This window comes from Carettochelys insculpta, chromosome 1 (genome assembly GCF_033958435.1).
Source record: "Carettochelys insculpta isolate YL-2023 chromosome 1, ASM3395843v1, whole genome shotgun sequence".
Taxonomy (NCBI): Eukaryota; Metazoa; Chordata; order Testudines; family Carettochelyidae; genus Carettochelys; species Carettochelys insculpta.
In genome coordinates this window covers 379,927,929-379,953,895 of record NC_134137.1, presented here as the reverse complement: position 1 = coordinate 379,953,895, position 25,967 = coordinate 379,927,929, and the positions used below count along the sequence as shown (strand labels likewise).

The window sequence follows — 25,967 nt, the reverse complement described above, 5'->3', positions numbered from 1 at the left end:
AACCCTCCCCAACTGACCCCCCCACCTCAGGATTTACCTTTCCGCTGCTTCCCCAGCTGCAAAACATGTGCTCTGCTGGGGAAAAAGCCAGACCCCTACTTACGTGAAATCTGGGTTATGCAAGGGTGCATGGAACGGAACCCTCGCATACTCCGAGACCTTACTGTAGTATTTCTCACATCACCTCTTACAAGTACTATAGCACAATCTCTATCATGAAAGTGTAACTTACAAATGTAGATTTTTTTTTAATGACATAACTGCACCCAAAAACAAAAAAGTGTAAAACTTTAGAACCTGCAAGTCCATTCAGTAATACTTCTTGTTCAGCAAAGAAACAATATATTTTTACATTTACAAGAGATAATCCTGCCTCCTTCTTATTTGCAATGTTACCTGAAAGTGAGACCAAGTATTTGCGTAGCACTTTTGTAGCTGACATTGCAACATATTTACATGCCAGATATGCTAAACATTTGTATGTCCCCTTCATGATTCAGACATCACTCCACAGGGTGTTTTATGCTGATGATGCTCATTCAAAAAATTACGCATTAATTAAATTTATCTCTGGACTCCTGTATGCCTTCCATCCTGTTTGACCTGCATTCTGCTATCTATTTCATGTTATAGCAGTCATGGATGTTAATCCAGAACGTTCCTTTTAAGAATATTCTCACCTCAGAATGACAAAATGCATAGAAAGTACCAAAGCGAGAGTTCTAAAAATAGCTGCAGCACCTGACCCAAGGCTTAAGACCAATGCAGCACAATCCAAACGTTGAGAGGGATGAGGTGTGGCGCATACGCTCAGACATCTTTAAAGAGCAACACACTGATGAAGAAACTACAGAATCTGAACCACAAAAAAAAAAAGAAAATGAACCTTCTGCTGGGGGCATCTGATTCAGATGATGAAAAAGAATACGCATCAGTCCACTTTGCTGCGGATCATTATTGAGCAAAACCTGTCACCAGCACGAATGCATGCCCTCTGGAATGGTGGAGGAAGCATGAAGGGGTATACAAATCTTTAGCACATTTGACAAATAAATGTCTTGAGATGCTGGATACAACAGTGCTATACAAATGCCTGTTTTCGCTTTCAGGTGACACTGCAAACAAGAAGTGGGCACCATTATCTCACACAAATTGTAACCAAATTTATTTTTCTGAGCAACTGGCTGAATAAGAAATAGGACTGAATGGACTTGTAGGCTCTCAAGTTTTACGTTGTTTTGTTTTTGAACGAAGTTATATTTTAATATATATTTCTACATCTGTAAGTTCACTCTTCATGAATAGAGCCCTACCAAATTCATGGTCCACTTTGGTCAATTTCAGTCATAGGAGTTTAAAAATAAAAAAAATCATGACTTCAGCTATTTAAGTCTCAAATTTTACAGTGCTGTAATTGCAGGGGTCTTGACGCATAAAGAAATTGGGAGGGGGGAATTGCAAGGTAGCAAGGAGGGATTGTGTTATTGCTTCTCTTACTGATGCTGGCAGCAGTACTGCCATCAGAGCTGGGCAGCTGGAATTGGCGGCAGCTGTCTGGAAGCCCAGCTCTGAAGGCTGAGCCGCTGCCAGCAGCAGTGCAAACGTAAGGACGGCATGATATGGTATCGCCACCCTTACTTCTGCACTGCTGCTGGTGGGGTGGTGCCTTTACAGCTGGGCTCCCAGACAGCCATTGCCACTCTGTAGCCAGCCAGCTCTGAAGACAGCACAGAAATAAGAGTGGCAATACTGTGACCCCCCCTCCCCCCCCCCGCTGCAACTCTCTTCTGGGTAAGGCTCCCAGTCTGAGAAATGCTGGCCTCCCCTGTGAAATCTGTATAGTACAAGGTAAAGCAAACAAGAGACTGGATTTCACAGAGGGAAGCTAGATTACATAGTCCGTGACCTGTTTTTCATAGCAGTAGATCTAACAGGGCTCTATTCAGGATAAGTAGCTTGCACAACAGTACTTGTATTAGGTGAACTGAAACATACTGTTTCTTTTGTTTTTTTACAGTGCAAATATTTGTAATAAAAAATAAAGCGAGCATTGTACACTTTGTGTTCTATGCTGCAATTGAAATCAATGTATCTGAAAATGTAGACAACCGAAATACTTATATAAATGGCTATTATTGTTTAACCATGGGATTAATCACAATTAATTTTTAATTGTTTGACCACCCTAGAAAAAAGTAATAATGAGGGTTGTGTAGAGAACTTCTCAGCCCAAATTACAGCAGCACTCTCAGCTTTTCAGAAAATAAAACCAGCTTCTCTCTACTAGAGACTTCTCTCCTATTCCCTGCCACCTTCACTTCTGAGATGTATCTTCCATTTTCTTAAAGCTTGGAGATACACACATCTCCTAGAACTGGAAGGGACCTTGGCAGGTCATCTAGTCCAGTCCCCTGCCCTCTTGGCAGGACTAAGCACCATCCCTAAGTGGCCTCCTCAAGGACTGAACTCACAACCCTGGGTTTAGCAGACCAATGCTCAAACCACTGAGCTACCCATGGAAGAAAAGAAAACTACAACAAAGTTGGTTTTTATAAGACTTCACATTTACTGCTGTCATCCTGGCCAGCAAACCAAACTACCTTCTGATTCCCAGATCCTCCTAGGAATGGAGAGTAGGCATCCTTCCGTCTGCATAGACTATGGATCGCGCCCTTTAAAGTTTCAATTGAGGACTTCATTTACAGCATCTGTTGTGACTATAAAGACCCACACGAGAGTGACAGTCCTTGCTGCATCTCTTGCAGATGTAGTGGGTGTCTGGCAAGTCCTTATTGTGCTTTCTGTGCACTCGCTTCTCCTCTGCTAGCTGTCTGATCTTCATCTCGCCCTTCTGAAGGCCCTTGTGTAACCCCTGGCTCCATCTGCTGCAGTCGTCTGCTAGATCTTCCCAGTTGTCCAGCTTGATGTCTACCTCTCTGAGGTCTCTCTTGCAGACATCTTTGTAACGCAACTGGGGGCGTCCGGGAGGTCTTTTGCCAGAGGCTAGCTCACCATACAGGATGTCTTTTGGAATCCTTCCATCATTCAGCCTGTGGATGTGGCCAAGCCAGTGGAGTCGACGCTGCCTGAGGAGGGTGTGCATGGTTGGGATTCCAGCTTGCTCGAGGACGGCAGTGTTGGTCACTCTGTCCTTCCATGATATTCCAAGGATGTGCCTGAGGCAGCGCAAGTGGAAGACGTTCAGCCTCTTTTCCTGGTGGGCATACAGGGTCCAAGTCTCGCTGCCATAAAGGAGGGTGCTGAGGATGCAGGCTCTGTAGACTTGCATTTTGGTGTGAGTGTACAGCTTGTTGTTATTCCACACTCTCTTGCTGAGTCTGGAGAGAGTTGTGGCTGCTTTTCCGATCCTCCTATTTAGCTCAGTGTCGCTGAACAGGAATGGAGACATGCACAGGTAACTGTGGCTGAGACACAAAACTAAAAGGGCCAGCTCATCGTCAACTTCAGATTGACTTTAATGCAGAAAGACAAGCTTGAATAAGATCTTTACCTGACATTTTGAGCTCCCCAATCCGAAGGAGGTGAGGCCAGTGCTGGAGCGTTTTGATAAAGAAAGGATTTGTGACTCCCACAACAATGTTCGGCCTACAGAGAGAAGGGTGAGATGAAAGTGAAAGCCAGAACAACAATCCAAGGTTCCTTCCTGCACCTTGTGATGACTGAATAATGAGCGTAAGGAGGTTCATTTCACGCATAAGAACAGCCATACTGGATCAGACCAAAGGTCCATCCAGCCTGGTATCCTGTGCCCCAGAGGGAGTGGACTGAACAGGTATCCACCAAGCAATCTCTCTCCTACCATCCATCTCCAGCTTCTGACAAACAGAGTCTTGGGAGGCCATTCTGTACCCATCCTGGCTAACAGCCTTTATTGCACCTAACCTCCATGAATTTATCTAGCTCTTTTTTATAGTCCTGTTATAGTCCTGGCCTTCACAGCCTCCTCTGGTAAGGAGTTCCACAGGTTGACTGTGTGCTGTGTGAAGAACTTCCTTTTATTTATTTTAAATCTGCTGTCCATTAACTTCATTTGGTGTCCTCTAGTTTTGATATTATGAGAAAAAGTAAACAAATTTTCCTTGTTTACTTTCTCCACACCACTCAATTTTATATACCTCTATCATATCTGCCCTTAGCCTTCTATTTTCTAGATGAAGAGACCGAGTCTCTTCAATCTCTTTTCATATGGTACTCATTCCAAACCCCTAATCATTTTAGTTGCCCCTTTTTTGAACCTTTTCTAATGCCAATATGTCTTTCTTGAGATCAGGAGACCACATCTGTATGCCTGTGGGCGTACATGGTTTTATATAAGGGCAATCAGATATTCTGTCTTACTCTCTATACCTTTTTTTAATGATTCCTAACATCCTGTTTACTTTTTTGACTGCTGCTGCACACTGCATGGATGTTTTCGGAGAAATATCCACAATGACTTCAAGATCTCCTTCCTGATGAGTTATAGAAAAATTAGCCCCATCATACTGTATGTGTAGTTGGGATTATTTTTTCCAATGTGCATTACTTTACATTTATCCACATTAATTTCATTTGCCATTTTGTTGCCCAATCACTCAGTATTGAGAGACCCTTTTGAAGTTCTTCACAGTCTGCTTTGGTCTTAACTATCTTGAGCAGTTTAGTGCCATCTGCAAACTTTGCCACCTCACAGTTTACCCCTTACTCCACATCATTTATGAATAAGTTCAATAAGATTGGTCCTAGGACTGACCCTTGGTGAACACCACTAGTTACCCTTTTCTATTCTGAAAATTTACCATTTATTCCTACTCTCTGTTTCCTGCCTTTTAACCAGTTCTCCATCCATGAAAGAATCTTCCCTCTTATCCCATAACAACTTAATTTACATCAGAGCCTTTGGTGAGGGACCTTGTCCAAGGCTTTTTGGAAATTCAAGTACACTATATCTACTGGATCCCCTTTATCAACATGTTTGCTGACCCCTTCAAGGAACTCTAATAGATTAGTAAGACATGATTTCCCTTCACAGACACCATGCTGACTTTTGCCCAACAAATTATGTTGTTCTGTGTGTCTGACAATTTTATTCTTGCCTATGGTTTCAACTAATTTGTCTGGTACCAATGTTAGACTTACTGGTCTGTAACTGCCAGGATCACCTCTAGAGCACTTTTTAAATATTGGTGTTACATTAACTATCTTCCAGTCACTGAGTACAGAAGCTGATTTAAAGGATAGGTTACAAACCACAGTTAAACAGTTCTGCAATTTTGCGTTTGAGTTCTTTCATAACTCTTGAGTGAATGCCATCTGGTCCCAGTGACTTGTTACCGTTAAGTTTACCAATCACTTCCAAAACCACCTCTAATAACACCTCAATATTGGACAACTCCCCAAATGTGTCACCTATAAAGGACAGTTTTGGGAATCTCCCTATCATCCTCAGTTGTGAAGACTGGAGCAAAGAATTCATTGCATTTCTCCACAACAACTTTGTCATCTTTGAGTGCCCCTTTTGTATCTTGATTGTCTAGGGGCTCCACTGGTTGGTTAGCAAGCTTCCCGCTTCTGATGTACTTAAACATTTTGGTATTGCTTTCTGAGTTTTTGGCTAGCTGGTCTTCAAACTCTTTTTTGTCTTTTCTTATTGCATTTTTACTTTTAATTTGGTAGTGTTTATGCTCCTTTCCATTTTTCTCACTAGGATCTGACTTCCACTTTTTAAAAGATGTCTTTTTATCTCTCACTGTTTCTTCTCCATGGTTGTAAAGCCACGGTGGCTCTCTGTTGGGTCTTTTATTATGTTTTTTTCATTTGGGGTATACGTTTAAATTGGGCCTCACACAGGACAACAGAGGTACTTACGGGGCTTGTGTCCTGGTGGTGTACTCCTTAAACTCACTGTCATGGATAGTGAAATATGGCCGGTAGTCACAGCAGTACTTAAGAGGCGTGAGACAACTGCAAGAATAATACAAAAATATTGTAGTCATAATGAAAGATGGCTCATGCTAGAAAGGAAAAAATTTGGGACAGGCCAGTTTCCTAGTGTCCACTGCTTTGCAGTGCCAAATGAAACACACAACATGATTTGCCCTCTCTCAGCTGGTGGGGTATGCACATCTTAAGCTGGAGATGTCATTACAAGATTGATGAGAAAAGCTCATACTAGCTCCAAAAGAGCCAGCACACTAAGAATAGAGAGTGGTCAAAATAGTGCAAGTGGCAGGAGGGGCTAGTCCCCATGAATATGTGCCTTTGGTCTCACATGGGTATTCAGGGTAGCCCCTCCTGTTGCTCGCACCACCATGAGTACGCTCGAGATTTAGTGAGCTGGCTCCATCAGAGCTAGCACAAATACATTTTCCTGAGATGTGGATCGCCCCCTAGCTCCAAGTGCAGGTGTACCCTAAGAGGGCTGCTGAGGCAGGATACAAAAGTGGGGAGAGGACACTTCATAGCCTGGGAACAAGCATGCCAAACTACAGCTGATTTATGAAATATCACCAAGCCTATCCAGTTAGAAATTCTTACCATTCTCTTCTTGGTTCCAGCAGAATACGAGCAGAACTCTTTTAAACACTGCCATAATTATGCTGTTTCTTCTTTAACACACATTTGCATAAGCAAATTAAATCAGATGCAATTCATCTGAGAGAGCAGTAGTTCTAAAGGGAGGAAAATTAACAATATTCTGTAACAGTCACTTGCAATTCAAATGAATTACCTGGTAAGTGCCAGAACCATTTCTGAAGCAACTGTAGGGGATGGTGCCATTACTACTAGTGGCTCCCCCAGCAGCATCAGCTCCCACAGCATCTGGATATGAATTAGCACTGGCTGGAAACATCTGTTAGTGGAAGAACAGTAGCAGAGAAAAGCTAAAAATGGAGTTCTTGAAAGAAGAAATTCTTGCATTAGGAACATTAAGATGCTCATCCACATCCACACATTTAAGGTCTAGGATAGATTTCTAATATCCTGCAGCAGCGAGTTCCACAAGGTAATTATATATCCTTCCTGTAAACCATTTACAGTGTGTTAAAAGGAAGCATTTTACGCACTCTACAGTTACCCTGTGGGTCTCGCTGGATATATGTTAAGCAAAGTAAGATACATACAAAAGGGAACAGGATCTACAGTAGACTGGTAACATTAAAATGCAAAGGGTAACTAATCTGCCAGGTCATAGGCCAATCCCCATCTGAAGTCAGGAAGGAATTCCTGTCACTATGGTCCAGGTGCTTGTGCATATTAGAGGTCCATACATGCACAGCAAAGCTCCCTAATGCTTTTATGCACTATGTGATTCACACTAACCCAACATTCAGACCAATGCACTTTACTGACAAAGAGTATCCAGACCATACTCAATGCCCACAACCTCCCCTTTAGCTAAAGAATATTGTGAGCGGAGAGGAAGGAGAGAAAATGGGAGGAGTGTGTTGAGAGAAGCTAACTCCCACCTGAAGAGATCCAGTTCATGAACACTGGGGAGAACTAACGGGGCCGGTAACAAGTTCTGAAGGGGAGAGAGGAGAAAGGCAGTTATGAATGGAAATGTCCTGAGTGCAAACAGCTGTCACTCTGAATTGTCCACCTCAGTCACAGAAAGACTCTCTACAGTATGCACAAAAGCATCTAAAAGTTTAGACAAACATAATGTTCAGAGAGCCAAGCTAGGAGCAAATATGGACAGCTCTCGGGGTAAATGGCTGAACCAGTCAAGGCATAAGAATTTTATTCTTACTTCAGGAGCCAGCCAAAAACCCTGGCTTCTGAGCATGAGAGGCCTTCACATTGCTCCCTCTGCACCCAAAATGATAATCCAGGAAGGAGGCAGATGCTAACAGGCCAGAAATGTGTGAAAGTTAAAAAGCACAAAGGAGAGAAAGAGAAAGGATTATTAGCAGGGGTTGAGATGGAGGAACGAGTGATGATGTAAAACTAACCAGGAGGCTAAAGCAGCATCACACAGGGACTTCTCTGCCCATGTAGGGGTTAACATCATCTTACTTGGTGGGAGTTTGAACAGTTTAGAGAAAACACTTGAGAGGCATATTTAGGAAGCAGTTGTTCAAAGCAGCACGTTGAACAAAGTTCCAAAGAGCTCCAACCCTACAGTAACCTTCTCTTACTATGTGATCTAGACTCTGCTTGTTACTGGGCCATTTCACACCACTCTCTTCTTCATCTCACCTCTTGATTGAACTGCTTCAAAGGACTTGATCCAGGTTTATCCACTCTGGATGGGATTCTCACCTGGGTTAAAAAACAGGAACAGGACAAGGTTATTTGGGGAGCCAGGCTCACCTGGCAGACAGGAACACTTCCTAAATGTCTAAATGTGCCCAAATTGGGAACAAAGGCAAAGAGTTTAGAGCCACCAGGAACATTAACATCTGAAGGAGCGTAAAAGAAACATGCCACCTTTCTGGGTCAGTGTAAACCCATGCCTGTGGCTTAAGCATTTGAGAGTTCTATGTCTGGAGCAAGTACCTGAATCACAATTCCCATCACAGGAAGGTTTAGAGTCCGTCCTGGAACTGGAGGTGGCCACTGGTCAATCTCATTACACACTGAAAAACATAAAGAACCACAAAGCTTTAAATGGAAGGACAACTGCAGCCAATTTAGATAGTCCCTGTGAACCTTGTTGTGAACACACTATCAATGCTACTGATCTTTATTACAGGATCAGGTATCTAATTGCTTGCATAGTGGCTCTGAGCTCTTACAAGCTAGCTAGATCCAGGGACCAGAGCTGAGAAACTGAATTACTGTGCTCTGGAAATAGCAACTGAAGTCAATGGGAGCTGTGTTTTGAACACAGAAAGTGATATATAACACTAAATATTCTAATTATATCAGGTCCTAGGTGCCTCAGACTGGAGGCTGAAATTAAGTGGATACATTTGACCTTACTCTCCCTGTGCGTCTGGGAGAATGTGGGAAAAAATAGTATAGGATCATGTGACTAAACATGACCATATGCCTTGCACGCAAGATATCCAAGTTAAGGAAACACAGACCACCATAATTCTTGCATTTCCTAACTTTTGAGCACTTGACTTTATAGCCTTAATAATATTCTTGTGCGTGCAATATACATTTATTTAATGCAACTAATTTATTTTTCTGCCAGTAACTTGCAGCTCTGCTACCCTTTGCTGTATATGTCCCTCCCCCTCAGTGCTACTGATCTTTATTACAGGATAAGGTATCTAATTGCTTGCAAGCGGCTCTGGGCTCTTATGGGCTAGCTAGATCCAGGAACTAGAGCCGAGAGACTACATTACTGTGCTCTGGCAATAGCAACTGAAGTCAGTGGGAGCTGTGTTTTGAACACAGAAAGTGATATATAACACTAAATATTCTAATTATATCAGGTCCTAATTATATCGGGTCCTATACTAATATTTTATTTTTGTCCTCATTATAAAACCCTCTCTCCCCCCATGTCTCCTTACCTGCCTCCAGGCATGGCTCTAGCTTGTCAAAGTACTCAGGAGCAATCAGCTGCAGCAGAGACTGGAACAGGTTCACGTAAGGTAGGCGTGACACCAGCACCAGAGACTGAAACAAAACACATTAATGAGCTATAGTAGCACCACCATCACCACTCTGAGCACTCCATATACAAGAGGCGTGCAGACACTGCCCCACTAAGGTCCAACAGGAGCCCAATGGCTGAATCTATTTTGCCCAAAATGACATTTGCAGTGCACTTGCTGGCAACCTATGGAACATTTGGCTCTCCAGGGGCCTGCGCTCAGGAAAGAGCCTGCGTATCAGCAGGAGCAGCTGAAAGGTGGATGGAGCCAGCTTAGTAGCCTTCGCTACAGACTACTGCAACCAGCTGGGAGGAGCCGGCAGACGATTGCAGCAGATGGAGGCAGAAACTACACAAGGGCCTTCAGAAGGGTGAGATGAGGATCAGACAGCTAGCAGAGGAGAAGCGAGCCCACAGAAAGCACAGTAAGGACCTGCCAGACACCCACTACACGTGCAACAGATGCAGCAAGGACTGTCACTCTCGCGTGGGCCTTCACAGTCACAGTCGACGCTGCAAATGATGATTCCAAATGGAACTACAAAGGGCGCGACCCATAGTCTACGTAGACTGACTACTGCAACCATAAGAGATGAATCAACAACCCAGCAGAAAAAAGACTGCCAAAGAAAAAAGCCAGGAGCTGCCAGAGGGGTCCAAGCTCCCAGTGCAAGCTACCGAAGAGAGGTGGGTACAGAGAAGAGCTAGAGATCAGGCGCAGAGAAGCAAACCAGCAAATCAGGAGCTACAGACCAGGTAGAGAAGCAATAAGTGGAAATCTGGAGCAGACGAACAAAACAAAAGAAATGAGAGATTGTTTTTCCCAGTTAATGTAATTTAGCTTTTTGTTGCCTATGTTTCTACTCTCGCTGGGCCCCTTTATGCCAAGGGTGGGGAACCTTTTTTGGGCTGGGGGCCACTGATCCACAGAAAAGTTTCACTGGCTGGAGGAACAACAGCAAGCAGCAGTGGTGCCACTTGGAGTCGCTTCCTGTCCCCCGGCAGAGACTGTGGGCCAGATCTGGACCCCAGCTTGCCTGACTCCAGCCCCGCAAGGTTCAGGGCTCCACACCTCTCACCCCATAGCAGGACAGATACTGGGAAGAGGAGCCTCAAGCCCTGGGGTCTGGATCTGGACCGCAGGCTCCCCACCTCACTTTATACTAGGTCTGTCATTAGTTTTTACACCACTTTCCAATTCAGTATCCCCTCAGTGTGCTGCTTACTCTGCTTTTCAAATGGTTCACAAGGAGCTAACTCAGAGCTCTTCAATAACCACTGGACACTTTCTTCAATTCAATACTTTGTCATCTGGTCAATTTTACTCCAGTCCAAGGACCTGGCTACCCTACCACGTTAGTCAACGAAACTTATGTTGCTCAGGGATGTGAAAAACCATCCTTGCAGGCAACAAGTTACAGCGATTTAAATCAGTGTCCATGCTGCCCTGCTGACAGGGGAAGCTATCCTATGCAAACAGAAAAGCTCTCTCCCATCAGCACAGCATATCTTCACCGGATGCTGTGCTGACACAGCACAGTAGCACAGACTAGCCCTTAGGCAAGGCAGTATCTTATATCCAATGCTATAACCCTCTACTGTTGTACTTCTACTGTAAAAGCAATCAAGTCAGCTTGGCAAGAGCTGGTTTTCACACGCTCCCCAGTGCTGTTGTCCCATTTTCCATCATCCTCCTGATCTTAAGTGTTGTTGCTCTCTCATTATTTCGCTGGGGACCTGTGTTAACGAGCATGTTCAGACAGGTCTTTGGAACCCAGTCCAAGAGGTGAGCACAGAGCAGGATAGAAAAGGAGGAGTGCACAAAACAACTGCAGGGATCAAACAGCCTCAACTTGTGTCCAGTGATCAGACAGGCCTACTGCACAGCACAGGGGTCTCAAGGATGGTTCTACTTCCCCTCTGGATCAAACTCTTTAATAGAAGGTCATTTTATTTTTGACTGAAATAAAACAGGTGATTCAGAGGAAGACAGGAGTCTGGGCTACATGGAGCTTTGTTTGACCCAGTCTGGCTGTTACGTGCTAATGGATAACAGTAAAAGAAAAAGAAATTGATGCCTTCAATTAACTGGGAAATCTTCCTTCCCTAGACTTGAGACAAACAAGTAGTCTGAAATTCCAAGCTCCTAGAGGCACCAGATGTGTCTTCCTCACCTTTCTCTCCTTCTGTTTAGTGTCCTGTTGGTGCTATTATCATACAAATAGCAAAATGCACCATCTCTGTGCTCTTGCAGCTGAAGTACATGACAAGGAAAGCATTCCGTCAGGAATTTATGGCACAGACTGTATGTCACTGGTCACATCATTTATCTAGCATGATGCTCTTTGCAGGTTTGTTTGGGACTACGCTTTCCACACAATTTAACTGTTCCAGTTTTTCTCACCCATGACCCTTCCAGATTCTTTGAGGAACATTTCTGGTGTCTCTTCAGAGAATGGTGAGATTGTTAAATATTACGGATACCAACCTAATGGGTAGATGCCATCAGTTTATATACTCACCTTCTGGAAATAACCTCTCTTCATTGAGCTGTCCTTGACTTGCCTGAAGTACACATAGCCAAAGTAGTGAGCTGTCTCCCGCTGCAAGAAAGAAGCCAACAAAAGCATTACCAAGGAACTGCTATCTCCAACACCAGTCTTGAGCATCTCAGTCCCCCTAGTCTCCCATCTGCAAGTCTCTACCTCAGACTACAGCAGCCCCCACTACTCCAGGGCAGTCTTCTCTTTGAGGCACCTGTCCGTGATAAAGAGCTGGAAGATTTCATTAAGTGGGCACATAGGCATGAGACTGGGCTCACTGAACTCACAACTGTAGCCTAAGGAGTTGAAATCCAGGGTGTCACCCAATACCTTGTACTGCACCCACTCCTCTAATTCCAGCTGTGGCCCTTATCCAAAGGGCTGGTTTCTGTCCCCATTGAAATAAACTGGCTGGGCTTCCCTAGTGAACTAAACCTAGTACCTACATACTGCTATGCAGCCAGCTCTTGTCTGATTCTCAGCTTCATTCTCTGACTAGAGATGGGCTTGGAGTGCTGTGGGGGCAATTCATCGTCTCCAGAGAGGAGAAAATGTCTGCCTCCCATCATTCAACAGTCCTCTCTCCCAACAAACTGTTGAGACAATACCACTCTGGCTTTTCCCCGGGCAGCAGCTTTGACAAAGGACCTTACGGACTGAACTTGTAAGGTAAAAAACACCAGCAGGGATTTGATCAAAATCCTTCACTGCCACATGGCTGTCACACCCCTTAACTCCCACAGCTGGCACTGGGGCAGAGATGGAGCCCATTTACCAATGCAGTGGACCAGGCCTACAATTCCTTGGGGTGTCAGGGTCCCATTGCCATAAGCATTTATAACAGATCAGACAATACTTTCGCAGCAGCAGAATCTAGCTCTTCGGCAGTCTTGCACCCCAGATAGGCTTTAGCCCCAGCCAGTGCAATCTCTGAGCAGGCCCCCTTCCCTGGATGACTGGAAAGCAATGTGATGTGTGTGTTGTAAGAACACTAGGGGATGAGAGAGAGAGTCCAGAATATTCCCAGAACTCATCCTCAGCACAGCAGTCACCAGGAGTAACGCCCCAGGGAATATAATGGCTGGAGTTAATAAACTACACAGACACCTCAAACACACTGACACCAAATGGGGGGTGGGAGGGTAGGACAGGAAATAAGGACAAACTAAGGTGACCATCTCCTGCTCTAGTAGGAGAATCAGTACCTGGCCACGCTTATCTTCTCTGTGTGAAATGGACTAACCGATACCAGGGAGAATCACAGACCACAACTCTAGGGGTGGAACACTATTCCAGGCTGCTCAGGCTCTAACATTCCTCCTTTGTTCAAGTGGGGAAATAACATTCCTTCAGCCTGGCTCATTCCAACACATCACATCTTGATTGTTACTACCACCGAGAGGTTAAATCCTCAGGAGTATGCCCCTTTGCTCACATCAAGACAAACGGGAATCCCTATGCTAAGAATTTACCTCTTTGTGATTATTCCCATGGCCTGGGGCAAAATTTTTTAAAAAAAGGACAATTATTTACAGGAAAAATAAATCCATGTGCACATTCTGTTTTTACATGCATGAATGCTCCTGTTCATTTTCCAGGTGCAAGATGCATACTGAGCAATAACTGACCTGTAGAGTTAGGGGTGCTTCTCTGTTATATTCGCCTTCGTCCCCAAAATGGGGGTTCCTCTGCCCCCCAGACTGACGGAGACGGAAGCTAAACTGAGTATCTCCTAAGCCGCCTGAGATAGAGACAAGATCGCACATGCTCAAAGAGAAGCTTCAGTAAGGAAAGGACAACAACACGTAAGGAAGTAAAAAACACATTAATATATATCAAACTGAAATTAGCAGAGAGAGTAACTGCAAAACTATAGGCTCAATTAGTAGGGAGCTGCAAGAGGTCATAGGACTTTGCTCTGATGTAGTTATTATGCACCCATTTGCTAGGAATGTTAAAGACACCAGCCAGTACTGCCCACACTGAGCAGCTGCAGCCAGCCCCCAGCCACCCACCAGACTGGAGAACTACACATATATGGTCAATCTAAAACATAAAGGCTTGGCTGAGAACAGAGTCACTGCACCATATTCTGAGGATGTATTGGTTCTGCCAAAGGGCTCAGGTGAATTGAGTTCCACTGCTAGGAACCTCCACACTGAGAACACTTTGTACGTAGTAGTGTAGCATGAAATTCTCTCCAGAGATACCACAGGGTGGACAGAGAGACACTGACAGAATATGCACAAAGTGAGTTCACATCCCTTTAGGCTCCAAATCATCATTGTGCATGGGAAAAGAGAGCTAAACTGGGAATGAGGCCAGGTCTATACTGGACGTTAATGTTGATTGTAGATACGCAATTCTGGCTACAGCATTTGTGTAGCTAGAATCAACTTAGCTACAATCAACTTACCTGGCTGTCCTCACAGAGAGATCTCAATGGGAGAAACTCTCTCATCGAACTCTCTTGTTCCTCGGGATATTGAGTGCAGGGTCAACTGATGACCCCAGATAGTTGGATGTCACACATTCCTACTAGGGTCGTAAAATCAAACTCAGAAAAAACCAACCCTGACCATCTTCTGCTTAGTGAAGACATACCCTGATATTCAGGTCTATGGAAAATAGTCTTGTGGGGGTAGCTGTGTTAGTCTATAGCATCACAGAAAAACAAGCAGTCATAATCCAAGGATGGGCAAAATACAGACCACGGAGTTCTATCATGTTGCCATTCTCATCTCTAACATGTGTGCAGCCAACAGAAACTACAGCAGGCAGCTGAAGTGACTGATTAGGCTGAAAGAGCTGCACATGTAAATAGCTAAATGAAAATATAGGCTAATCAATGACTAATGCATTACACAGGGGTGAGACATGATACACCCTTCACACGTGTGTAGTTGTTTAAGCCCCAGGGTAGGAAAGGGATTATTTTGTGTGCTATGAAGGAATGAAGCTAAAATTAAAGGGATAACACTAAGAACAGACAAATTTAGGATGGACAGCAGAGATCTACTAGAAGTGGAAAGGGCCCGGAAAGGCAGTGGTGCAAGCACCATATGTAAGGACAATTAAAACTCAACTGGCTGAAGTCTCGGAGAATAGACTGCAGGGAACAATCATGGAGGGATTTGTTCAAAGTGGCCTGATATCCCGCTGAGACCTACTTTTCCGATCTGTAAAGACGGATTTTGAAAATGTTTGGTTCAGAGAGCCCTTCCCCAGAAAAGTGCTGAGTCCTCTTCTGCATCGAAATGCTGATCTCAGCATGGACAGCCGCAAGTCTGGGGGAACTTAGCCCTCACTGCTATTTTTGATACCTTTTCTGGCACCTGAGAACCTGGGTAAAGTTTGTGCATGCAGAAATTCTCCATTCAGCCAATAGATCACAGGTTCTGCATCCTTTAACAAACGAACAAAATTCAACAGGAAACCTCTCCAGGCAGCCCTGAGGACTCAATGCTCCCTGAGGACTCAGTGCTCTCTGAGGTCATCTTTTTAGAAGTTACAGACCACTGTTCTCTCTCCTACTACCCCTTAATGTCTCTTTCATAGCAACAGGATTCTATGACTCCCCATTCTCCATGCAGAGCCACAGAGGCCACCTACCTGAGTAGGAGTCTGGGAAGGACAAGTAGCAGATATTGGTTTTCTGTAACAGACAAGAACACGCTGTCAGACACCCTCTACCACACCTATCCAGAAGCTTTAAGACAGAAGAAATTGTCCTACCTCTTTTTCTGTCAGTCTGAAGTCATAAGGATACACCAACTACAAAACAAACATAAGATAACAAGCTGTAGGCTCTGGTCACTGCTACACTCCCCCACCAGGCCAATATTTTTTAATGTACATTGCTTTTAGGCAATGTTAAAGAAAATCAGGTGATAAAACCCACAGCCTTCAACTCACACTATTAGCAAGTAAACATATCCATTTAGAATTAGACGGTATCAACAGGCAGCCGGTGGCAGAAACCACATTTACAATACTAGATAAACTGATCTGTAACCAGGAAGCACAGCTCACACTTTAATTCTGACATACCTGGTTTAAAAATAAGTGAGTCTGTGAACTTTAAAAACAAACTACAACGTAGCTTGACATTTAAACCAGATAGCAGAGACTGCTGATTTGGTGACTGTGCTCTCTAGAGCAAGCCACTCCGAATTATCTCCACTCAGCTTGAAATTGTTTCAAAGCCCTTCCTCTTTACCATCTCAGTCAGGAAATCACCTCCATTCAGGAGAACACTTAAGCATGGGTCTAAATCTAGGTGGGCAATGATTTTTGATGGAGGGTTACTCCAAGGTTTTGGTAAGTATTCAAGGGCCTCATTTTCCTAGGAAGAGGGTGCGGGGTCTGAAACAGAGGTTGGGTACAAAACGGAGCTCAGGGTAGGGGACTTGGATGCAGGCAGCCTCGCTGACAGAGGGAATAAGAGGGGCACAGGTGAATCATAGCCTAGCGCTCCCAGCCCTCACCACTGTTACTGCAGCTGTGGTGATGCCTGGAACCCTGGGCGCCTTTGAAAGGCTGAAGAAGTGCTGTTCTATGCAGCTGGGTCGGGGGGGAAGGGAGGCACCCATCTCCCCACTCGGGGCTGACTGCTCACAATCCCGCCCCTTCCACTTGACGCTCCATCCCTTTTAAGAGTGCAGAGTTAGGCCTCCCCACACCTTGCTCCTACGCCCACAGTAGCTGTCAACCCCGCTGGGTGCAGGACAGGGTGAGGTGTCGAAGTGAGTTTGGGTGAAGTAAGGGGTTGTGATCTGGGGCAGGGTACTGGAGTGCAGGAGAGAATTCTGGGTTTGGGGAGGTATGTAGGAGGGGGTGCAGAGTCTGAGAGGGAGTTGTGACCTGTGGTTGGTGGGGAGAAGGCTGAAGAGGGTTTGGGCGGTGACCTGGGGCAGTTGATTGGGATGCAGGTCCCTGAGAGGGTGCAGGAGAGGACTCTGATTTGGAGGAGGGTACAGGAGGGCGTGCAGGGTCTGAGAAGGAGCTGGGGTCCAGCTCCAGAGGCTGAGGCTGGGCATGCTTACCTATGCATTTCCTTGTGAGTAGCACTCTCTGGAGGCTCCCCTGCCTTCCTGCAGCCCCCATGTGGCTCTCTGAACTTGTGGGAAGGCTTGTGCACTGCCCCTACCCCAGCAAAATCTCTTAGCTCTCATTGGCCAGAAACAGACCAATGGGAGCTGAGAAATTGTGTTGCACTGTCCCCACCCACAGCAAAGCACACCAATGGGAGCTGAGAGACTTTGCTGAAGCTTTCCTTCCTTTGCAGCCCTGCGGGCTAGCCAAGGCTGGACTAAAAGGCCTGGCAGATTGTGTCTTGCCTGCCCCGGGGCTATACTTATAGTAGTGGGTTTTTTTTCTGCTTTTGAACATGGCTAGGAAGTTGTTGAGATTTCTTTAAATGATCCCCATATCGGAAGGCTGCAGAGGAGACCGTATCCTGTGACCACTGTAACAGAAAATCAGATCTATAAGTACGGCCATACGGAGTCAAACCAAAGATCAATCTAGCCCAGTATCCTGTCTTTTGACAATGGCCCATGCCTTCTTTTCAGAGGAATGAACAGAACATGATAACTTTGAGTAATCCAGACCTTGCTAGCCAGTCTCAGCTTCTGACAGTGTGAAGCTTAGGGACACCCAAAGCATGGGTTTTCCATGCCTGCCCACCTTGACTAACAGCTATTGACAGACTTGTCCTCCATGTACTTACCTAATTCTTTTCTGAATGCAGTTATATTTTTAGCCTACAAAACATCTCAAGATAATTTCCACAGATTGTCTGCATGTTGCATGAAGAAGTATTTCTTTTTGTTTGTTTTAAACCTGCCTATTCTTTTTTTAGGTGACCTTTTTCTTGTGTTATGGGAAAGGGTAAATAAGACTTTCCTATTCACTTTTTCCACACCATGAATTACATATAAATCTCTCTTATTTCCCCCCAGGTCTCTCTTTTTCTAAACTGAAGTCCAAGTCCTTTTCAATCTCTCATTATACAGAAACTGCTCCATACCCGTCATCGTTTTTGTTGCCCTCCTCGGTACATTTTCCAATTTTAATGGATCTTATTTTTAGATGAGGTAACCAGAACTGCATGCAGTATTCAAGGTGTGGGTATGTATTTATGGAGTGATACCTGGATCTTTTTTGTCTTATTATCTATTCCTTTGCTAACAGTTCCTAACCTTAGCATTTTTGACTGCCACTGCACACGGAGCAGATGTTTTCAGAAAAATGTTCAGTGACATCAAGATCTGGCTCTTGAGTGGTAATGACTAATGTAGGTCCCATCACTTAAAATAGTCACATGGGATTATTTTTTCCAATAAAAAAATTACTTTACACTTACCAACATTAAATTTCATCTTATATCTTGTTGCTCAATCACCCAGTTTTGCAAGATACCTTTATAACTCTTCCCTGTAGGCTTTGGACTTCACTAGCTTGAGTAATTTTGTATCAGCTGCAAATTTTGCCATCTCACTTGTTCACTCCTTTTCCAGGACAGTTAGGACTGTTGAACAGCACAGGTCCCTGTACAGATCCTGGAGGCATCCCTCTATTTACCTCTCTTCACTGTGAAAACAGACCAGTAAATCCTCAAGTTACGCAGGGGTTGCGTTCTTGCAACTCTAGTGTAACTCTAATTTTCGCACAAGTCGGGTGAGAGAGAACCAGGCTGATGCCTGGTTCCCAGCTCCCCCGGGCTTGCAGGAGCTGGGAAACACACTGCCCTGGCTGGTCAGTTTCGTGGCTCCCAGAGTGACAGGGAGTGAGTCTCAGCTGTCTGCAGGACCCAGGAAACTGACATGCCCACCAGGTCAGTTTCCTGGTTGCTTCTCCCTGACTTCCTCCAGTAGCATGGCTGTCATCCTAATGTCTGTGCTGCTGGGAGAAGGCTTTTAGCTTGCCTAGCTACTGACAGCCTCTCATCTGGGGGACAAGAGAGAGAATGTACTTTTAGTGTGCCTAAGTGCTCGCAGCTGGAGGCAGCTAGGCAAGCTAAAAGCCTTCCCCTGCTCTCCTCCAGACGCGCCACTGGAGGAAGGCAGGGGGAAGGGGCTAAAGAGCAGCTTCAAGCTGGGCTTAACTCCTGTTAAAGCGAGATACGTACAACCTGAAGCTCCTTATTTCAAGGGTTTACTGTATTCCTACCCTTTCTTCCTGTCTTTCCCACCAGCTACTGATTAAGGGGAGGACCTGCCCTTTATCCCGTGACACCTTACTTTGCTTAAGAGCCTTTGGTGAGGGACCAGAGGCTTTCTGAAAGTCTATATCAACTGGAGCACCCTCATGCACAAGCTTGTTGACAATTTCAAAGAATCACAGTAGATCGGTGAAATATGCTGTATGTTCGACTCCCACCTCAAATGCCTAAAGAATTACTCTATAAAGTCAATGGGGTTTGTTACAATGTTTCAAGTGGAAAAGATCTTAAGACTGGTTCTCTGTCTCTAAATTAAAAACAAAGTCCATTTTATACCTGAAATATTTAAGTGCTACTAGTATTGCTTCGATATACCTCTAGAACAGGCATTGGCAAACTTTTTGGTACAAGGGCCACAACACGGTGTGGAAATTGTATGCAGGGCCATGGATGCTCACAGAATTGGGGTCGGGGCGCGAGAGAGAGTGGCAGCTTCAGCTGAGGATATAGGCTCTGGAGAGGGGCCTGAAATGAGCCCAAAACATGGGAGGGGGCTCCTGGCTGGAGCAGGGGGTTGGAGTGCATTGGTGAAAGTGAGGGGGCTCTGAGGTGGGGCTGGGGATTGAAGTGGGGGAAGCATGTCAGAGATGCAGGCTCTGGGCTACAATTAGCTCCTCAAGCAGCTCCCAGAAGCAGTGGCATGTCCCTCTCCCAGCCGGCTCCTATGCAGAGGCATGGCTTGGTGGCTCTGTGTGCTGCCCCCTATGCAAGTACTGTCTCCTCCAGCTCCCACTGGCCACAGTTCCCAGGCAACACACATCGTAGGGGCAGTGCTTGGGATAGGGGCAACACACGGAGCCCTCTAGCTACTCTCTAGGCATGGGAGCTGGAGGGGGACAATTCTCTGCTTCCAGAACTGCATGGAGCAGGAAAAGTTCCAGGTCCCACTCTCCAGTGGGAGATTTAGAGCTGGGTTTTAAAGGTTGACAAGCTGGATGTGGCCTGTGGGCCATAGTTTGTCCTGCCCTGCTCTAGACAGTGTAAGGAGAAAGTAAACTCGTCCAGCATTTCTCAGTTCAGTGGCAAGAACAGACACCTGTGTGCAACTGACACCCCCCAGCAAGGGTCTTGCCAGATTAATAATCTCAATCACAAATATAATGAGAAATGAGGAATTTTGACTCCTCAGTAATGGTATTAACGATACAGCCCATGCACTAGCTGCCTCAAACAGCCCTTCTGGGCAGAAAATGAAGAATAATGTAGCCCTATGATAAAGCACAGGGGAATTTTAGGTAGGCAGCTAGTGGCATGTAGAAAGCATCTAGCACTAGATGACCCGCAAAACAGGGTTTTTCTAAACAGTCTAATTCTGAGTGTCCCAGAAGCTAGTTCTGTTTCAGAACAGTTTGAGAACAACCTGCTACTCAAATAAGAAGCTGTTTTCAAAGCTTAGCTATTAATAGCTACCGTGGGCTCCCAGCCAGAGTTTTGAAGGTTCACAGGATCAAACATATCCTAGCTCTAGTAATTCCTCATAGCTTCTTTGGCAGGCTGGCTTAATCAGCTTCTGTAAATGAGTCAAATTAACTATTAAATTAAATTAACCCTATGGGCCCCCCAGTATAAAAAGGATGTGGATTTGCTGGAGCAGGTTCAGCGGAGGGCAACAAAAATGATTAAGGGGCTGGAGCATAAGACCTATGAGGAGAGGCTGAGGGATTTGGGCTTGTTTAGTTTACAGAACAGAAGACTTAGGGGTGATTTAATAGCAGCCTTCAACATCCTGAAGGGGAGCTCTAAAGATGAGGGTGAGAAACTGTTTTCAGTGGTGTCAGATGGCAGAACATGGAGTAATGGTCTGAAGTTGAAGAGATGTAGGTTGGATATTAGGAAAAACTACTTCACCAGGAGGGTGGTGAAGCATTGGAATGTGTTGCCTAGAGAGGTGGTAGATTCTCCATCCCTTGAGGTTTTAAAGTCCCAGCTTGACAAGGTCCTCGCTGGGATGACTTATTGGGGGTTGATCCTGCTTGAAGTAGGTGGCCAGACTAGATGGGCTCCTGAGATCCCTTCCCACCCTGTGATTCCGTGTGATTAGCAACTACGACGAGAGTGCAGCCTCACCACACAAAAAAGGTATAAGCTATGAAACACCAGGAGTGAAGTCATGACAAATATAGTGCAGTGGTGAAGGGGCAGATGCTGGCTTTGGTGCTCTTATTTGAAATACTTTTGGCCTGATGTTCAGCAATGTTAAGCCTTTACTTCAGCTGGAGCTGCAGGTGATCCACGTTTTGGAAAAAATCAGGCTCAAATGTCTCAGGCTGACTGCCCAAAAGCTAAGGCATTCAAAAAATCAAATGTCACTTTTGGAAGTAAGTCACGTCCTTAAAGTCTATATCTCTGCTTCTCCAGTAAAATGAGCTAACAATACTTACCACCCAAACGTCGTAAGCTAATACTCATTAAATACTTTGAGAATGAAACAAATCCAGAACATTTAAGATATAGCACTTTCAACTGCAAAAATGTACTATATATAAACTGGAACTTTTCATTGTAAAGATCCCTTGTAATCTAAACGGCAGCCCCAACTGACTGAGGTAACTAAGTATTCCTCCTGAAGTAAAAACTTTTCCACCAACACCATGTTAACAAGAGTGCAGCCAGCTTGTACTGTTGAGAACAGGCCTTACCATCAAAGCTCCCCTGTCGAAATCTACAAGGGCCCCAAGTGGTTTGCTGCTGTCATAGCAACAAAAACTGTTTCCTAGAATATGGAGTCTGGTCATTTAAAATAGCCCATGCTGCACAAAATGCCTGTGTTTGGAGGAGTTTAAGGGGAGAAGAGTAGTGCTTTTGTAAAATGCGCTATTTTAGAACTACCAGACCCCATTTTCAGCACTCCTTTATCTGTTTCTATGACAGCAGCAGCTAAGCAGTCAGGGCCCTTGTAGAGTTCAATGGCGAAGTGCGAGAGGTAAAGCCTGTTCCAAACACCACCTACAGGCTCCTAACTATTAATTGGAGAGAGGGAAAAAAAGATGGAAATAATCTGAAATTTACCCTATTTCTGTTGTCAGGGTGACAGTGACAATATCCTCAACCAGCCTTATAGAATTAAGATAAACTTTCTAGGGTTAGCATCTTTGGAGAACATTGTATTAACAATGCAGTTGTGTGTGTGCTGTGACATGTATGTCCCTTCTCTGCTGGGAAGAGGGAAGTTAGTGAACTTGGTTCTTTATCAGACTTGGAACCAACCCATGAAGGGAACTGTATGTATACTTGTCCAAACTGAATTCTCCAGGAACCAAGAGACAAAGAGGAGACTTTTGGATAGAAAGCCTCAGACTAAAATTCCTCATGCCCTTCTTTCTGATACAGCAAACAGGCAAGATCTCCAGTTCACAGAGGTCCCCAGTCCTTAGGGAAGTATTGGAAGGACTTGGGCTATTGAGGCCTCATAGGATTGGGTGCCTGTTCTGAGCAGAACTTAAGATGAACCAGTAAGCGCAGGGACTCCTCTAGGGTGGGGAACTGAAGGACTTCCCTTCAAGGATCCATTTTAGGAATTGGGAAGTTCCAGACCAAGCTTGTGTGTGAAAATTATTTCATTTCTATTAATGTCTCATCTCAGTTATCCTTTTTACCTTACTTTTGGCTTGCTTAGAAAGAATTGCACAGTGAACTGGAATTGCTGACAATCATTATCAGGCTCTGAGAAGGAAGCCAGTAAGTCTGTTTATACAGACTATCTGTGCTGGAAATACAGCAAAGGCAGGGAGCTATTCAGCCAGGACATACCCTAATCAGAAGGGAGTGATATGCAGCTCTCCACCTAAGAGAGAAAACAGCTGGAGAAATGGAAGTCTGAAAGTGGATGTCCCTGTTGCCCCCTGAGGGGAACTACAGGTACAGTTGCCCTGAACTGTGACAGTCACTTGGTAGGCCATTTGAAGAAACATGCCGGCGCATGACTCATGACTCATGAAACTGTATTTGATTCCTGCATTAGCTAATAACTACTTTTGTAACACCTACAGGTTGGACCTTTCCAGTCTGGCACCCTTAGGATCTGACCAGTGCCAAGTGAGAGAATTTGTCAAACCATGGGAGGTCAATATTGTCTAGCAGCATTAACAACACTATAGGAGAACCCTGAGATACGTGCACCTGACTTGCACGTATCTTGGGTTAACGTTAACTTTGAGTGGCAGGGAGCTCAGAGGAGCGGGGAAACTGTCCAGCTGCTGTGCGGGTCAGTTTCCTGGCTCCTGTTGGGGGGGCAGCCCAGAACCTGACTATGGGGTGCCACCCCTGACAGGAGCAGGGAAACTGACCAGCACAGCAACACTGGTCAACTTCCCCTCTCCTGTTAGCAGAGGCAGCCCAGAGCCAGGCTCTTGGCTGCCCTTGGCAGCCTGCCACTCACAGGAGACAAGAAACTCACCAGTGCTACTGCACTGGTCAGTTCCCCTGTCCCCAGGAGTTGTGGGGAGCCATTGAACCAGGCAGCAGCAACTCCTGACTTGCACAAAATTGGAGTTATGCAAGGCTGCCCACGAACACAACTTTTGTGTAACCCGGGGGTCTACTGTATCTGCTTACTGGGCTCTTAGAAGACATCTGGGGGTAAATTACAGCTAAACAACAGTACAGAATGCTGGAGCCAGGAGTGGTGGCTGTAAACAAACTTTATGAGACCACAGAAAACTTAACCACACCTAGGATAAGTGGCCATCTGGCTAACTAAAATCATACCGGATTACAGCTGTTGCTGGACAAGAGCGCTACAGATTAAAGAGGTTCAACCTGTATTACATGTTTTACCACACCACTACCAAGGCCTGACTTAAGCCAGTGGAATACTTTGAGGGTAAGACTGATTGAATATCTATGTTTGGGGATTGCCGAACAAACAGTATACAAATCATGCAATGTTTGGAAACATGCAATTCCTAGACTACACTCTCAGCTGGAAAGGTACATTAAGAGTTCCCATTCCATCTGAAGGACCAAAAATGCAAATGAGGCTTGCCCTCAGGCATATTGTAGTTAAATGCCAATATCCAGATCTCACCAATTTAGTGGATTTTACACAGATCTAGACCAGCAGGGGGAAGAAAAGAATTTACTGATTTAAATAACCTTGAAAGCTCCACTCTATTAGATATCTCCAGAAGCGTTATCTTTAGAAAAAAAATATTTGAGACAGCACAGTTTCAAAGAACCCTATAGCATGGCTGAAAAAATTAGGTCTCCAGGGTTTTTAATTTTTACACTTCTCCAAAAGCTAGTTAGCACTTTAAAAAATAAAATAAAGGCCAGTAAACAGTTAAGTTAGCCCAGGATTTAGAATGAATGTGTGTGGAATGACTATCTACAAAGTACAAAGGAGGAATAATTTTTCACTCTCTTGTTCAGTGGTGGAAGCAAGGTTTAAAGAGTAGAAGTATTAGATTGCTTTTCTTTTTCACTTTTTGGAACAATGGCCTCAGTAAATGAGCAGGCACTGACCAACAGAGGCAGTAGTAAGGCACACTTTGAGGGCAGGCCTTCGCTAGACTTGAAAGTCAATCCTAGATATGCAATTCCAGCTACAGTTGCACAGTTAGAATCAACTCATCTACAATTAACTTATCTGGCCATCCTCACTGAGGGAGGCTGACAGGATAAACTGTTTCACCAACCTCCCTCACTCTTTGCAATAATGAGGAGTACAGGGGTTGGTTGTTGAGCCCCGGTAGCTCGATTTTGCTTGTCCCCACTAGGTGTGTGAAACCTTGGAAGATCGATCCTGACCAGACTGATCTCCTGCTAAGTGTAGATGTATCCTAAGAATTCTCAACCTTAGTCTCAAGGTAAGCTATAGACAAATTGGCAGGAACTTCCCCCTAATTTGTAACCAAAGGAGCGTCATACAGATTCCTTATTGCTTAGTACACAGATGAAGTCCTCAGCAATTACAGGTCTCAAAATGCAAATCTTGTTCCAATCAGATCTACCTCTTTTGTAGCACTGTAGTAGCCACATGTGGAATGCACCTACTCTGGAATAAGACACACGCTACTGTTCCATGGATTTCCAATAACACGCAGAATGAAAGGCTTTTTTTTGGCCCCAGTGAATCTTCATACACAGATTGCCAGAGGTCGCTGCAAAAAAGTACGGTGCTCACCCACCATGACAAAATGCTGGGGAAAGCCTCTCCTGACAGAACTATTAGCAGGAGATATGCAAATGTGCTGTGCAATTTGCCTATCATTTGCTGACAGTTCTCAGCAATCTAGGCAGAATCTCTCCCTTGCTGCAGATAGCACTGATGGGTTCCACTTCTGCTCTGTCACAAGGCTGAGAAGGACCAGACACAGGCCTGCCCTAGGTTTAAACAAGTAAAAATGATGTGGCATCGCTAAGGTCCCAAGATGGCCCACTGCATTCCATGCAGCTGGTGCTGTCAGATACATGGTTCTTCAGTCCCTTATCTCAAACACAAACAGAATATACCATTTGGAGATGATCTGCTGCACTGACAAGTCAACAACATGCACGTTCAAGTCCCGCTTCTCACCTAACAAACAACAGGCAGCGAAGGGTGAAATTTCAACTTCTTTCAGTTTAAGTATCAATTAGGATCTATGAAACACTTGGGCTAAGAATTATCCTGCTGTGCCACCACAACCCCCAGACTGGCATG

At 44.9% G+C, this 25,967-nt stretch overlaps 1 protein-coding gene across 4 annotated transcripts in view; it reads right to left on the bottom strand.

The window, feature by feature from the left end:
- The window catches only part of DENND6B (DENN domain containing 6B), a 40,242-nt gene that overhangs the window by 13,343 nt on the left and 932 nt on the right, over positions 1–25,967 (bottom strand). For 3 of the 4 annotated variants that reach the window (XR_012642470.1, XM_074976549.1, XM_074976559.1), the window contains exons 2-12: positions 15,835–15,873; positions 15,712–15,754; positions 13,728–13,840; positions 12,079–12,159; positions 9,474–9,579; positions 8,503–8,582; positions 8,203–8,265; positions 7,470–7,525; positions 6,731–6,853; positions 5,869–5,964; positions 3,512–3,606 (exon numbers count right to left, since the gene is read on the bottom strand). Coding sequence is in view for 3 of the 4 variants with exons in the window: in XM_074976549.1 (XP_074832650.1) it covers positions 3,512–3,606; positions 5,869–5,964; positions 6,731–6,853; positions 7,470–7,525; positions 8,203–8,265; positions 8,503–8,582; positions 9,474–9,579; positions 12,079–12,159; positions 13,728–13,840; positions 15,712–15,754; positions 15,835–15,873 (895 nt within the window). In the remaining variant the exon portion in view is untranslated. The remainder of the gene's footprint in view (positions 1–3,511; positions 3,607–5,868; positions 5,965–6,730; positions 6,854–7,469; positions 7,526–8,202; positions 8,266–8,502; positions 8,583–9,473; positions 9,580–12,078; positions 12,160–13,727; positions 13,841–15,711; positions 15,755–15,834; positions 15,874–25,967) is intronic. The other variant, XM_074976570.1, reaches the window with a different exon arrangement.